A 15,770-nucleotide genomic window follows, 5' to 3' on the forward strand; every position below is an offset into this window, starting at 1 on the left:
TGTCTGCTAGTATGGAGACTTATTTCCTCTCACGAGGGTGCAGAACATGCGTGCTAGTTGGCCGTCGGTTGTTGTCCTGGCAGTATGTTCACATGCAAGTTTTTGACTTAGACACAGGTGACGTAAAGAGAAACAACAGGTGGCCTTCATAATTTTTTTTTTATATCAGTTTGTTGTAATGTAAAATTTGAAATGCAAAAGCCATCAGCTCACTGTACAAAAAAATAACAAGACTAAATTTGCAAAATCAAAACACATACTGTATCCCCTTATTGTTTTTGCCACGGGCATCAAATGTGCGAGGTCCATCACTGTGTGGATCATTCTTAACAGTTTGTCATGAAGTCGTCTCAGCAGCCTGTCATTCTTTTTAACACAATTTCCCCCCCTGCTGTCTGATTCTAGATTAACTTTTGCACAATTACGAGTCTACCTTGTCTAATTTAATACTTGGCATGTTGCATTTGAGGTGCGAACTACACGACATGAATAAATTCACACTTCGATATTTTTGGCATTTGTTTTAATGAGTTTAAAAACACTGCATGCAAAAGCCAGACAGTCTGAGAGAAAGGACTGTAACACGGCAGAGTTTCATGTCCTTCGTAGTATAACACTGTAAAACACTCATTAACCAGCCAGTTTATACCAATAACTGCATTAGACTCCAGTCGATCAAGAACAACAGAACAAATAGGAACCAAGCTCCTCGTGAAGGGCCGTGCACACCGCTCTTCCTCCAGTCCTCAGGCACATCTGTTACTGTAAAAGACACTTGAGGCCCTGATACACACAGACAGCAGACTGTGTGACCTCGTGGTCAAGTATAAATGTATTTTCGCTAACACTTCATTTTAATTGGGGCAACGTGTGAAAAAAAGTTTCCGCTTTCTTTGCCCCTAGAAAAGCCTCAATCCTCTGATAATCACAGACCAGTAAAGATCGCCTCCAGTTAAAAGTGCTGCTCTAGATGTTTCCCTTGATTGTCACAAACTGCTCCTGTGTCATGGCTACAATGTGCATGCTGTTAAACTATCCAGTGTCAGCGCCTCTATGTGATGCTTCAGGGCGTGCAACACAGGCAGAGACACTTCTTGGGGTCGTTTCAGATGAGGTGTGTATGTGTGTGTGTGAAGGCTCGTTCGGTTTGCACCAGGAGTAATGAGCAGCAGCATGGGTAAGATAACATGGTTACATCCTCCGTCTCTCTCTTCATCTCTGTCTCATCTGGACCAGCTCAGCACTTCAGCATGTGCCGTTTCACCGGCCCACTGTGTGCTGAGTGTGTGTGAACAGAAATACAACGTACAGACCTGCCTGAACACAATATGTAACATCTTCAGATTCAGCATGATTTGAAATATACTGTATATGAATTTTCATAAAAACACATTATAAAAAAGAGCATAATGGCACAAGAAACATGTCTGTGTAAAACCAAATACTGCACCAATCTTTAAAGAGTCACTTCACCAAAATTGCAAAAAGAAAAGACACCCCACTGTTTTTTCTTTTAAAAACTTCTGTCAGTATTTAGCCATGCAGAGAGTTTCGATTTTATTTTTGCATGTTTTTAAACATCTGTCACTGAGATTTCAGCCTCCTCCTGATACAGTGGAGGTGAAATGGAGAGCCCCCTGTGATCACAGCTTTGACAGTGAATCAATATCAACATGTCGCTCCAGAAAGTTTCCGCTGTAAATACTTCCTATGAAAGCTTTTGATAATAAAGTCTGTGGATTATCCAGAGTAGCAGGGACAGTGTAGTGTTTTTAAGGACATATTGCTGTTGAATCTTTAGCCAGCAGTGCGGCTATAGGGATGGCAACATCCGTGTGTTTGGACAGTCGGTCCACCACTTTGATTCTGACTGAAATCTCAACAACTACAGGATGAACTGCAACAAAATTTTGTAAATATATTATTGGTTCCTCAGACGATTCATCCTAATCACATGGTAATTATTCGACTTTTCCACAAGCTCCAACATAAAGTTGACGTTTTGTTTTAAACTATTCAGACGACTATGGGTGGTCAGGTATTCGAGGAGCCCAAAGGATGAATTGTAATAATTTTGGTGATTAACCAACTTTTGTACTAACACTATGTCCAAATTTTAATTTGTCTAATACTTTCGTTTATGATCCGGAAAAAAAAAAAATCCCATCCAGGCCCCCAAAGTGCCAGGCTTTGACACCAATTTTCTTAGTAGCTGAACAGTAGAAAAACACAGCCGCTTGATGTCCTGTGACCCAAAAATGCTTTTTTCCAATGACCTACATTGTGAAAAAGATGTCTGTAAATCAGTGGATACATTCTTTGAGCATCACAACCCACTCAAAATGACTTGTTTTACTAATGGGATTTGATCTGTTCTGTCTGATAATATTTGGAAAGTCTAGAACAGCTGTATGATTGAATCATTTTGTCCCCATTCAAGTTAGAGCTGTGCTTAACCAGAAGTAGCTGGCTCAGCAGGTGAAGTCTCCAGTGTGCTCGCTCGATGGGCCACACGGAGGCAGTGCCCATTAGGGGTCGACAGATTATCGGGCTGGCCAATAATTGGGGCCAATATTTGGCATTTTGGCAATGATTTGTATCTGTGCTTTATTTATATGATTGTCAATAAAATTAATTTAAAAATGCAAAGAAATTGTCAGCATGGGAGGAATTTTTACTTTGCAAAACCTCCAAGAGCTTTTCTTTTTGTTCATTTTTTAGTTACATTTTCCCTTGACTTTATAAGAAAAGTTGCTGGGAACTTGCTTTATATAATGTTAAAAGTCCCAGTTTTGATTAATCATTTGACAAAGGCATTTAAACAAAGTTTTGCATTGAAGTTTGGTATCTTCCAAATTCTCAATATTGACAGAAAGATTTTCAGTTTTATTGTAAATGCAGTTCTGTCGGTTCTGTCTCATTGGTATCATTATCTGCCCTAAAAAACCAATATCGGTCGACCCCTAGTGCTGATCATCTGAGTTATTTTATACGCGGCAGCTGAACTTTTTTGGCTCCAAAGTTTAAACCAGCCTAAGATGTGCGATTGTTAGTAGCTACAAAAATACAAAAATAGAGTCCACACTTTAGATGATGCTCCCATGAACATTATTTATTACCTTCACGTGTGACGTTTCTTGGGCTGAAGAAGGGCTTGGGCCTGAAGCATCACACATGGAGGTAATAAATAATGTTCATGGGGAAATCGTCTAGTGTGTAGTCTCTATTTTTGTATTTTTGTTCTCTCCAGCACCTAGTATTTCAAATGCTTTTGGATGTGCATGCTGCTAGACAGTTTTTTTCAAATTCTTAGTAACTAACACGCTAAACTGAGATGATGAACACAGTAAACATAGCATTTTGGGGTCGTTACTATGTTCCCAGGGTCCAGTGTCTCCTGATAAAATCTAACATTGTAAGAGGTCCATAAGGGCCAGCTTTAAAGCTCAAATTGAAAAAAAAAATGAAGGGATAAAGACATTTCAAACGTGGTTTGACTGGTAAAAATTGGTTCAGCCGCTATGGAGATATCAGTGTCTTAAGTCAAGAAACTGTCTTGCCCACAAATTTGAGTGTGTAGGTTTCTAGGAGGATTACATCAGTAGGCTTTAAGCTGTATGTGGCTGATGTCAACATGTTGACCCAGGAAAACATATTGAATATTTGACCTTGTGGAAAAACTGAGAAGCTGAGCTGAGAACACAACACCCTTTGAAAGGTCTCCTGAATGAGTCATATATAGAGGATATTGAGCTGGGGAACATAGATATGCCCACTATCATCGCCTAACACAGGTACACATTGTCATTGTGAGCATTTTGGCATTTAATGACACCTTTACATAGCTGCTTACATGGCTGCAGATGTCTAGTCTTCTTTAAATGCAAGGACGCTTAATTCACCTCTATAGTATTAGTTAGGAGGCACATGTCTCACTGACGTATTTCAAAACTCGGACAAATAAAATCCCTAAACTCTGCATGGCTGGATACTGCGAGATAAGTGAGAAGCTGTGTTTTCTTTGTAATTTTGATGACCCGATCCTTTAAATCTAACTGTGTAAATACAGTTTATTACAATCTTTGCTCTTCAACAACAAACACTGACTGGATAAAGACATAGTGTAGCTCTGTTTGTCCTCTCGTAGCCTCTGAAGGCAGACTCATTTTATTACTCGTAAAATAAAATAACCTTTCCACCTCACAAATCTGATTAGATGGTACATGGGAAAGACAATGTTTTCACTGTAGAAGGCTGTCATCAACACAGGCATCACTGGCTTTCAGAAAGGCAGGGAGGGAGAAGCTCTGCAGCTTGGATGAACTGGCCATTTGTGATTGAAAAGAAAAAAAAATCCCGCTGCAGGGCTTCAATTAAGGTTCTTCTTGATACACAATCACGTGCATGTCACCAAATCCAAAAGCTGTGATTTTTACACTCTTAGTGATATGTAAAAAAACATGAAACAAAGTAGCTCTGAGGATGCATGTATGTTGAAAATCTTTCTGTTTTTTAAAATCATCTTTAAAAATGGCCCTTCTTGTGGCATAATGAGGCCCCCGCTTTATGTGTGCGTGTGCGTGTGCGTGTGCGTGCGTGTGTGCGTGTGTGCGTGTGTGTGTGTGTGTGTGTGTGTGTGTGTGTGTGTGTGTGTGTGTGTGTGTGTGTGAGGCAGTCTGGTGTGACAAAGCAGCAGCAAGCCTGGACCCAACCCTGGGTTTCCCTTATAGAAAACACACATACACACATGCCTGCACGCCACCACTCACATCATCTCTAAAAGTCAACCAGTAACATTTTTTGATATTACAGTTATCTCTGTCAGTAACGAATACTCCCCGCAGCAGTGTTGTGTGACACATAAATCACCTTTCCTTTGTTACACTGCACTTTACTGCACAGTACAGAGCAGGCCAGGATTACGTCGTCATTAAGGCTGAAGAACCTTTTTAAACAGGGTCTGTGTTTTAGGCTTGATCGTTTCTTTCTGGGCCTGAGAAGCTACAGTACAGGTTTACGTTACATCCCAGCACTAATGGCGGATTTTCAGAGTTAGCTTTGCTCAGTTTTGCCGGGCTGCAGTGAAGGCCAACAGCTCAACAGCACCAGAAGGAGAGACCAAACATACTTTCTGGATTGTCAAAGGCAGCGGTGGGGAATTAAGGCAGCTGTCCCCTCAAGATTTTACACGCAAAAGACTCTTGATTTGTGCCGTTGACACAAGTCTCCGCCTGCTTGTGGATCTTCATTTTGTCTCTTTTTTTTTGTTTTTTCATCTAATTATCCTGTTAGCAGAAGTGGCCCACTATGATATGATATAACAGCCGGCCAGTCAGATGCTTCCAGTGTTCTACTTGGGTGGTATAACAACAAGTGGAGGCCCTCTCCTCGGCCTCCACATCAGAACCTGGGCGTCATTGGCGTTGGGCCTCCCCATGGCATTAGGAGGGATGGGCTCCATGCGAGTCAGCACCCGCGGCTGGTCCTGGTGCACCCGGCCCACCAGCCTGGCCCTGGAGCCCAGAGGCAGCGACGGATCCACCGCGATATCGACCCTCATCCTCCACTTGATGGTGTGGAGCAGGATCTTTTCCCTGGACGTGGTGTTGAGCGCCACCAGCCAGGTGGTGAAGCTCTGGTCCCTTTTGATGTTAGTCAGTAAGGGCGTGTTGGATTCACTGACCGGCACAGCCCAGGTGACGCTGGGGTAAAAATTGTCATTCATGCTAACGATGAAGCGGGATGGCTTGGAGGTGGGACCCACTATGGTGACAGTCTCTGTTGTGTTTCCATACCAGGGGTAGCTCACACCGTCTGAGTCGCTGATGGCTCTCACCAGGCCTTCTCGTAGCTGAGGCAGCTCCCAGCTCGACCTGGAAGAAGACAGACAGCTTGAGACTGGAGACGAGGAGATTTTTGGGAAACTGTCTTCATCACTGCAACAAGGTGAGACTTTACCAGAGGTCAGCAAAACCAAGATCTTCAACCACCTTTAAAGCTGTAGTTTGCAGTTTTTATAAAATTAACTTTCACTATATTTACACAGTATTACTTGAGACACATCATCTGTTTAAAAAAAAAAAAATCAGGTTCCTCTGCTTCCTCGTGTTGCTTGTAGTGGCATTACCACACTGGAAACAACCAATCAGAGCCAAGGAGTCTCAAAGGTAACTGTCAATCACTGTTTGTGAACCGCGGTCAAGAGATTCTCTTACTACATTGCCTATTTCTAGCCTCATATGTATTCAGAAACGTATTTTAGTGTACTGTTTAGCTGTAGAATTAGAATTTTTTTGAAAAAGCAGTTGAGATGAAAGCCAGGTCACAAACTTCCTCATTTTGCAGCTCACTAAAATAGGTTTTTAAAAACATTTTAGGCAAGAAATGGGCAATGCAGTAATAGAATCTTGCTTCATATACCCCTTCTTCATCCAAGTTAAGGCGTTTATGCAGGGGGTTTTAAACCCAGGAACACCTGCTAAAAATAGGTGGTCACTTCCTTTCTTGTTGCCAGTAGAGTAGAGCTGTGTACAGCTCAGCAGTAGTATTTTATTTTTTACGGGTATGTCAATTTCTGTGTCACAGTTGGGCTGGAAAACAGGTTAGTAAACAGCAGAAAGCAGCATGGAGGTCAGTGATAATGTGGTAATTTCTTTTCATATCTCTTACTCATTTGGTCTCTCTTTCAAGCTCATTGCAGAATGAATCTGGATCAATGTTCGAGCGCTGCTCAGGTAGAGATAGGCAGTATTTTGGCCTCACCTTCTGGTACGTCATTGCATCTCGCTGATAAAGGGGCTAAAATTTTCTTGTACAAGGGGGTGTTCTATTTCCATTTGTGCTGATTGGAGCCAATTGGAGCTGGAGTCGATAAATACCTGCTATTACTGCAGAATCATTTGTCCCAGGAGTGAATGCAGATTCCAACCTTTCCCATGAAATACAAAAGCTAGATGATAGCGGGTGTTATTGGGTTTTTTGTGCAATGAGAAAGGGGCTTTATTCGATCACAGCTGCCAATTTTCACAGTTTGCCTGCAGTTCATGAGCAGCAGTTGAAAGCTGTGTTAGTGACTCCTCTTTTCCGATTGGTTGTTTTCTAGGATCTACGATGGATTCTAGCAGATGATAATAAAAGCACAAAGAGTGTTAGAGGGAACTTGAATTTTTCACTGATTATCTGCTGTATGTATCTTGTGAGAGTTTCAGCAAATATGACAAAAAGTTATTTTCATAAAAGTTACCAACTGTACATTTAAGTTCCTTTTTCAAGGCCCAATCAGTATTTTTTGCCAAAAGAAACTACAGGTACATTCTCACACATTATTCAAAAGTTGAATAAAAGCATTTTGTGACTTTTTTAGTTGATAATTAAAAATAACTTGTCCTAACATTAAAGAAAATCCCTTTCACATAGTGCTTAAATTTGATTAATTGTTTAGTCAATCAACTGACAAGTACAAACTATTATGAGTAGCAATATCTCACTGTAAATATAATACTTTTGGGGGGGCTGGGTCTGTTTTGCCAAATTAAGTAATTTGAAGATGTAATCTTGGGCTCTGAGAAATTGTAAAAGCTTTTCAGTGTTTTTTAAGTTCTTAGAGAAAATGATAATTTGTGTCTGCTTCACAGCAAGAAACATTTAAAAATGAGCCGCCAGTAAGTTTGAAGGTGACAGCAGTTCCACTGTTTTATATTTTGGTGAAGAGGTGATTCTTTTATTCACATTTGTTTAAGGGATCGCTGGCATACTTGTGCGTCTGAGGTGCGAAAAGTTGTGCGTTTTTGTTTACAGGCAAAATAACAGAAGTAAGATAATTACAAAAGAGCTTTACAATTCTTACACTAAGCTTGCAGTGAGACTACAACAGCCGGCTGCAAAATGATATCTAGTGGTTCAGTATGTCAGTGGATTATCATCATCTCTTTGTTGTGCCAAACTGTTTTTGTCATCTGGTGTCCCCCTTCCATCTATTTGTTGTGCTTTCATGGCCACCCTAAGCCCCAATGTCTCACCCCTAAACTCGACAGGATTAAACACCCCCTCACATATGCCCTACAGATAATATATGTGTGTGTGTTGGGGGTGTGGGGGAGGACATGTCTCCGTGGGCACAATTTGAGTGTGAGAGCATCAACTGTTGTTTAGCTCCTCTAATAGCAGCTTTTCTATTTAGGTGCCAGAGTCACAGGAACAGAATCTGTCGGTGGGCGTTTGAATGAAGGAGGCTGACAAGCACAGTTAACCTGCTGCGTGCACAAATGCTCCTCCAGTGTAATGCACAACGTTATTCTACAGAAGCATGCACACACTCTGTTTTTTGCATCTGAAAGCACGTCACAAGGATGTTATGAGGACGCAGGTGACAGAGGTGTGAACTCACATGCCGACGTCTCCGTAGGTGTTGTAAAATTCCATCTGGGTGCACGCCTGGATCCAGCCTACCACCCAGGTCTCATTACGCGGAATGGGGGGCATCACAATCCGCGCCGAGGCTTTGAAGTAGGGCGTCTTGTACCGAAGCACTATGGGCGAGTTCTCCTCAATGACAGTCGGGCAGTGGTCTATGGTGGCGGACAGGTCGTACACCACGATGTTCTCGCGTTTGATGCGCGACTTGTTACAGGCGATGCTCTGGATGCACCCCATGGCTGTGCAGGTGAAGGTGATGGTCAGGAGCAGCCAAGTGAGCCTGCCAGGCCTGGGGAGGAGCACTGCTGACCGGGACTCGACCAGTATCAACACTATGAGGCCGTGCATCAGATGAAACTGTAAGGCAAAGGTGGGTGCTACCACGCTGTAGGCCCGAATCAGGATCACAATAAGGCTTCAGGGAGATCACACAAGGGGGGACAGCAGTGAGACCAGGACGCAGGCTCATGTATGGGCAGCTCCAGGGGCGCTGCTCCGTGGCTCTGACCTCTCTGTGGGCTGCAAACACCCTGCAGGGACTAATAAAGTATCACATGAATTTTTGATATGATTGTATCCTCTCCACTCACACAGCGCGCACTGTGTGTTTCCGACCTGCTCCTCCTGCTTGGACCCCTGCCCGTAACCTTTGATCCTCTTCTTCCTTCCCGGAGCTGTCATGTCACAAGAGGCGTCGGGGGACCGGCGGACACCGGGGCGCCGGCAGGGGGACCCGGTGGTCGGGCGGCGTGGCTTGTTGATGCGGCACTGAACATGAGCCTTTAACCCGAGCGGCGACGTTGCTGTCCGGCATGCCTGTCGACTGGACCGGAGGGAAGCCCGGTGACACAAACAAAACCTGGGAGCATCTGGAAAAACAGCTTCCTCCTGCAGAGTTACACGACACAGGCGGGTCGTTTCCGATCAAAACGTAGAAACGGAGAAGCTGCGAATAAACCGACTGTCAATATATGTTACAGACTGATGAAACAATGACATTAGGAGTGTAAAATCGATCAGATAAACAGTGTCATAGTGTAGGGCAGCGTTTCCGCTGCTCGGTATCCTCATTTGATGAAGCTGCCCGGCTGAGTGTCGCTGTTCAGCCTGCGTGGTGCTGAAGCTGCTGAGCGGACCAATGAGCGGCGGAGGGAGACTGAAGGCGTAGGAGTGCCCGCGTCTGCACAGTAGTAGCTTTGCGACCTCTTTCCTCCATATTGGAATAATGCTTTCTAATCGCATAAACACCAAGCAGACAAGGCTCAGATGAGCCCCCAATAGATTCACTGTTATTCTGTGTAACAGAGCTGCAAGATAAGAAGCAACAGGTTGTCTTTGCTGCATCTCAGGGACATTTTTTGTGATTATTTAGCCCAGATGTTGTGCTTATGAAACATTACTCTGTATATCTCTATTAATGCATTTTAATGATAAGGCATTTGCAATAAATTGAAGAGAGATGAGGTGTTTTTGACTGTGTGGAAAAACATTTGATTGGTTTGCGACAGTCAGCTGCAAGAGGCATTTTGACCCCTTTCAAAATAAAACAGTCAGTCTTACCAAAATCATTCAGCCAATCAGAATTTATTTGTGCAGCACTTTTCATACAGGCAAAACTGGACATTTAAAAGGCCACTGCCAGAAGACCTGAGGGTATGAGAGGGCTTATAAGATAAAAACAAATCTGATAAATATCTAGGACCAAGACCATTACGAGATTTGAAAACTAATAAAAGGATCTTGAAATCAATCAAACTCAATACAGCAGGCTTAAAGAAGGGTATAGGAAAAGAGCAAGCTCAAGAAACTGAGGGCTCCAAAACAGCTACCGAATCTTATAGTGAGATTGTTTTGTTAATCTTTTTCTTTACATATAAGAATCCTCCGTATTTACAGGCATCAGATACACTGACAACCTGTAACAGGCCTAATTGTAACACATACATTGCATTGAGTTGCAATGTATGTTAGGAAGTTAGGAAAAGTTAGGAGTTAGGAAGATAAAAATGTTGTGCTAACAATTTACTTAACTGGACACATGTTAACTATTAACTGAATACACCACCTAAGCACCTAAACACACACTTTGTATGTTTATATCTATGTATCTCCAAATGCATTTAGCGTTTTAATGCAGGATTAACAGAATATAATAGATGTTTAATGTTTTTTCAGGCATAATGCCAGTCTTATACCCTGGTTCCAAAGAAACAATATTTAGTTTAAAGGGAAAGTACACCCCAAAATCAAAAGTACATATTTTCCCTCTCACCAGTTATACTAAATAGGTCTAGATTGTTTTGGTGTGATTTGTTGAGTGCTGCAGATATCGGCCGAATGAATTTTAATGTGGGAACTGTTTTCCTTTTACCAAATTACACCCACCAACAGTATCACTGAACAAAAAAAATGCAATAAAAAATATTTTCTTCTTGAACTACAATTGCAAATATTACCAGATTAGCCATTATCATTATCATTTTACTTTTGAAACACACAGTGTGTACTCTGCTGTTTGACTTAATGGAATAAATACTGTTTAGACCCTTTCCCTCCTCATAATCTGTGGATAGCTGCAGCAAAGTCGGAGCCTAAATTAGATGTTAAAATAACATTTGCATGAGCTACAAGCATGCACGATTCATAAAATAACATCTCTACATCTCTTAACAAAGATAACTATTATTTAGACTCGTTTTATTACACTACACTTCTTAATACCTGCATTATACTTTTTTAAAAATCTGGAGCAGCTCTGGGTTATTGGACAAAAGCTGTCACAGCTTCAGGAAAAGCTTAAGGTTCAGCCTCATTTCACTGGAAATAATAATTAAAAATAAATCTGACGATAGACACCAAGTTTAATCAAAGATTATTGACGTTTAAAAACTATTTTATGAAAGATTTTAGTCTTTATAACTGTCGGTCCGTTGTTGAATGAAGACTTTTATTTTGAAAACGAGCTGCACAGAGTCGTCATTTCCGGGTAGCAGGGCTGCTGATTCACACGCTGAAGTGAAACAACGTCCCGTGTTTACAAGATATAAACATGTCATTGTGAGAAAACTGTGGCGTATTAGCGACAGTATTTTCCGAGAGGTTATCATGGTGAGTATCTGATATCTTGTAATACAGTTAAATCTCTGTTGGCTGTAAAACTGATACTTCCAGATGTGCTAAGCTAATCAAAGCTAATGGTAACTTGGCTAGTGTAAGTTAGCTGAAGTTGTAGCTTCATTGTCAGGTTTAATCACGGATGTGTTACAGTGCTGCCTGTAACTTCACTGTAACAAGCCTTTCTTTTATGTACCTCTTGATAAACATGACTTAAAACCATTCAAGTCAAGTACAATGTAACATTATTCAAAATTATATCAATAATCTATTGTTTTTCATTAAGATTTTAGCCTGTAATATGAAAAAACACATGTTATGAGAGCTTTAACTGGAAAATGTGCAAACATAGTCTGGTTTAAAGGTCAAAACATAATAAACTTATACATATACAAATATCTGCAAAGCCTTACATTTGGGGTTGCCAGATTATGGGCCTGGACGATAATCGGCCGATGTTTGGCATTTTACAGATTAGCTGTATCGCGGTTAAAATCAATTAATTAAAAATAGTGCAAATGAACTGTCAGCATAGGAGGAACTTTTGCTTTCTAAAACCTCAGCAAGCTATTTCTATTTATTCAAATTTTATTTAAATTTCCACTTGACTTTTTCAAAAGTTACTTAGAACTTGCTGTGTATGATGTTGAAAGTTTTAGTTTTGATTAAACCTTTCCTTTGTAAATTTTCACTTTTACTGTAAATGCATATCGGTTCCAAATATCAGTTATCGGTCTTATTAACTACTTGTAATCGGTATCAGCCCTTAAAAAACATTATCAGTCGACCCCTACTTTACATATAGCATGATTATATTTTTCAAGCCTATTTCTAATTGAAAGTGACAGTAATAATAATAATAATAGTAATAGCTGTTATCCAGCTTGGATGAATACATATTGTGTTAATTATCTGCGTGTTGTGTGATTTACTCCATGTAGGTCCCTACAGACTTTAAGGCCCTGATCCAGAGGTTTTATCATCTCCAGTCGGAGCGGGTAGAAACCTATCAGCTCTTTGAAGAGTAAGTCTGTTCTTAAGCAGACTGCTGCTTACTGCATTTAACATTTCACAGTTACATTTCCTCCTGTCCACCGTAATTATTGTCCTTGATTTTCTGCACATAATCATTGAAATCTTACTTGATGCTTGCGTTTTTATTGTTGTTGTTTACTGCTTTCCAGAGGACATGAGGCCTACTTGAGGACAGGGCCTCATTATGACTTCGACCACTACAAGCAGCTGGTCCATGAGGTAACGCAGGCCTTTTGTGGCATCTCTAAGGAAGTGCTTGAGATCAAGGAGAAGCTGCACCATGAGTTTGACAGGCCAGCCCTTTCTGAGCACATTGAAAAGCTGCAGTGCAAAGAGAAACAGAAACTTGAACTGGTAAGTAAACACTCTGTTGTGATTTATTATATTGAATCCAGCAGTGTGCAAGACAAGGAAACGTATATAGTGATATGTGTTTACTATGTTGTGGATGGTGAACTCAAATTGTGAACAAAATAATACTGAACACATCTTTTTTTTAATGTGCATAGGCGAGAGCAGTAGGATCAAATTTGCATCACTTCTGATGAAGGTCTAGTTACTGAAATGAATGAATGAGTGAATGAATGAATGAATGAATTTATGTCTTTTGCAAGTTAGACAGGGTGCTGGAGTTTGTCTGCAAAGTGGGATTTAACATGTGACCTGCTCTGATATCTTAGGTTTTCAACAATTCACACTGTTTCACATACATATAGAGGGTGAAGGTGATATAACCATAAGATCTTTAGAGGCATTAAAAAAGTAACATTAGTACTCAAAAAAGTTCCACTGAAAAATAAAACAGACATTTAGATTATTCTATTTTATTTTGATATTTTTTGTATTCTGGTTTAGTATATGGTTTATATCTGAGCCAAAACAATAACAGGAAGTTGAAACTGAAGAAAAAGAATGAAAAAAGTGTCAGCATAAAAAAACTGAATGAAGACTGACATTAAGAAAAAAAAATCAGAAGATTGTCACTAAAAAACACTTAAGAAAACAAAAAATACAAAAATAAAATAATTTGAATGTGTGTTTTAATTTTCTGTGAAACTTTCAATGTCAATATTTTCTTTTTTAATGCCAAAACTCATTGTCACTGTTTTAGTTTCTCTTAAAAGTTCACTTTTTGTTTGATGCAATTTCACAGTTTCACCACAAGGAGGCAGACTTCATGTGCAAAACATTTCATAATCTCTCTCTTGCTTAAAGTACATTTCACCGCTGATTATTATGCCGGCAGGTCAAGTCATAAATGCTGAAAGTGTAAATCATTTATGGAGGAAAATTGCATGATGCTTTTAGTTGGATTATTTGTTTAACTCCACCACATAAATGCTTCTGTGATGTTCATCCCTGATTGGACAGGCAGTTCGAGACTGGTGTTAAAATATTACGCCTCTGTGCTTCCCACATTCTTCAACAGTCGTACATCTGGCGTTCAGAAGTGATGTGTAGCACTTTTGTATGAAGTTTTACACCCCTTTATAACATTAACTCAACTTCCTTTTCTGCCAGTAACGTCATAGAGCTCCTATTATCTCAGAGTTCATCCTCTGTCTCCCTTCCGTCCTCCACTGATGAATGGTTTGCATAAATCTTATCTGATGTGCCTTCTCAACAGACAGCCAAGCTGCAGCTGGCCAGGCAGCGGGCCCAGGATCACCCGGAGGACGAAGGCTGTCAAGAGCAGATTCAGGAGATCAAGCACGAGTAAGAGCAGCCATTACCACCCCTCCGCTTTACTGCCTTCGCTCCCTGCTGACCCAGCCACTCACTCTCTATCAGCCTGCTGTCGGCTGCAGAACTCCCCATTTCCTCCTAATTTAACAGGCCATCATTTGGTTGTAAAAGAATCCATCAAAGATATTCACAAATGTTTGTAACACTGTGATCTGTTTTCCAGGATCATCAAGAACAAAGAGGCTCTGAGTGAGATCATGCAGGACTTTAAGTACGACTCTGAGGAGTGTGATTGACAGGTGGCTCCCAGGAGGCCTGCAGCCGCCCTCTCACATCACCAGACGGCCGAGCTGACGGATCGACTCGGCTCTGCTGCAACTTCCATCTTGGACTCTTTGGCTGTACTCATTGATCCGCCTCTGGCTCCACCCTGCTCGCTGCTGCAGTCTTACTCCACCCTGCGGGGGGCTTCTCGCAGTCTGGGTCTGTGTGTCTCTATCTGTTATTATGTGTTTAGGTAAATGCATGCCTCAGCAAGAAAACAAAAAAGAAAAAGAAAAGAAAAATCAAACAAAAAAGCTGAAAATATGTGTAAATAATTTAAAGGTTAAATAATTCCTTGAGGCTCATCTCATTATCTTTGTTTATTTGAAATATTTTATTTTTAAATTAAAAAAAGCTTTACTTTTTACTGTTTTATACATCAGAGTATTTTTCAGAGGCGCTATTGGTGCAGTAACAGGATATAATTTATTAAAAAAATACAAAAAACAGAACACCTTTGAAACCTGGGTTAATCTGTTTTCCCTCTAAAACATGGACTAAAGGCAATTAACAAGTTAAGAAGAAATTACCTAAAAAAAAGCAAGAAATTAGTAACAAGAACAAGAAAATTACCCGAAAAACAAAAAACAAGCATATAAAACAAAAAAAAAACCCACTTGAAAGTAAAACCAAAACATAAAAAAGGAAATAAATTTATATGAAAAAGGTGCTTAAAATCATAATAATTCTGTAAAATAATTTTAAATATTTAATTGTGTTGATTTTAAATATAGTTCTCTTGACATTTTACCCAAGCTTTTAAAAAACAATGATTTTCTAAATCTAAAAAGTTTCTCGCAATTTGTGGAACATTTCTTGCCAAGTTGAAAGAAATCACACCAATTCGTGTAAGGATCAAATATTTAAAAACTTGTGGATGCAGCTTAAGAAAAGTGATGACAATCCGGGTTTCATAGGGTTAAATATGCAGTTATAAAAATATAAACATGATGAAAATGTCTTCAAACAAATAGTTTACTCAAAGGCAGGACAGTATAAACATGTTACAGAGACTGAGGCCTTATTGTGCTCGGAGTCAGTCACTGATACCGTTCGGGCTCGGTGTCGGTTCTTGATACCTTTGACCGAAATAAAGCAGGACGTAATATCAAAACTTCTCCAATCAAACAATACCTGCGATTCATCCTTTTTCTACCCAGATCTTGAAAAAAATTACCGTTTGTATGGTTTTGCTC

General features: G+C 40.4%; 2 protein-coding genes across 2 annotated transcripts; one reads left to right on the plus strand and one right to left on the minus strand.

The window, feature by feature from the left end:
* Positions 1 to 351: 351 nt before the first annotated feature.
* fam78bb (family with sequence similarity 78 member Bb) lies at positions 352 to 9,913 on the minus strand. The gene is made up of 2 exons (XM_042484197.2): positions 8,387 to 9,913; positions 352 to 5,873 (listed from the first exon to the last, which is right to left on the minus strand). The coding sequence occupies exons 1-2, from the start codon at positions 8,761 to 8,763 to the stop codon at positions 5,351 to 5,353; spliced, it is 900 nt and encodes a 299-aa protein (XP_042340131.1). The 5' UTR covers positions 8,764 to 9,913; the 3' UTR covers positions 352 to 5,350.
* A 1,474-nt stretch (positions 9,914 to 11,387) lies between these two features.
* Positions 11,388 to 15,026, plus strand: rex1bd (required for excision 1-B domain containing). The gene is made up of 5 exons (XM_042483965.2): positions 11,388 to 11,523; positions 12,471 to 12,553; positions 12,714 to 12,918; positions 14,192 to 14,280; positions 14,474 to 15,026. Exons 1-5 carry the CDS (start codon positions 11,521 to 11,523, stop codon positions 14,544 to 14,546), a joined length of 453 nt encoding a protein of 150 aa, XP_042339899.1. The 5' UTR covers positions 11,388 to 11,520; the 3' UTR covers positions 14,547 to 15,026.
* The last annotated feature ends 744 nt before the right edge of the window (positions 15,027 to 15,770 follow it).

Source organism: Plectropomus leopardus, chromosome 5 (genome assembly GCF_026936395.1).
Source record: "Plectropomus leopardus strain MGB_pleo_1.0 chromosome 5, ASM2693639v1, whole genome shotgun sequence".
Lineage (NCBI taxonomy): Eukaryota > Metazoa > Chordata > Actinopteri > Perciformes > Serranidae > Plectropomus > Plectropomus leopardus.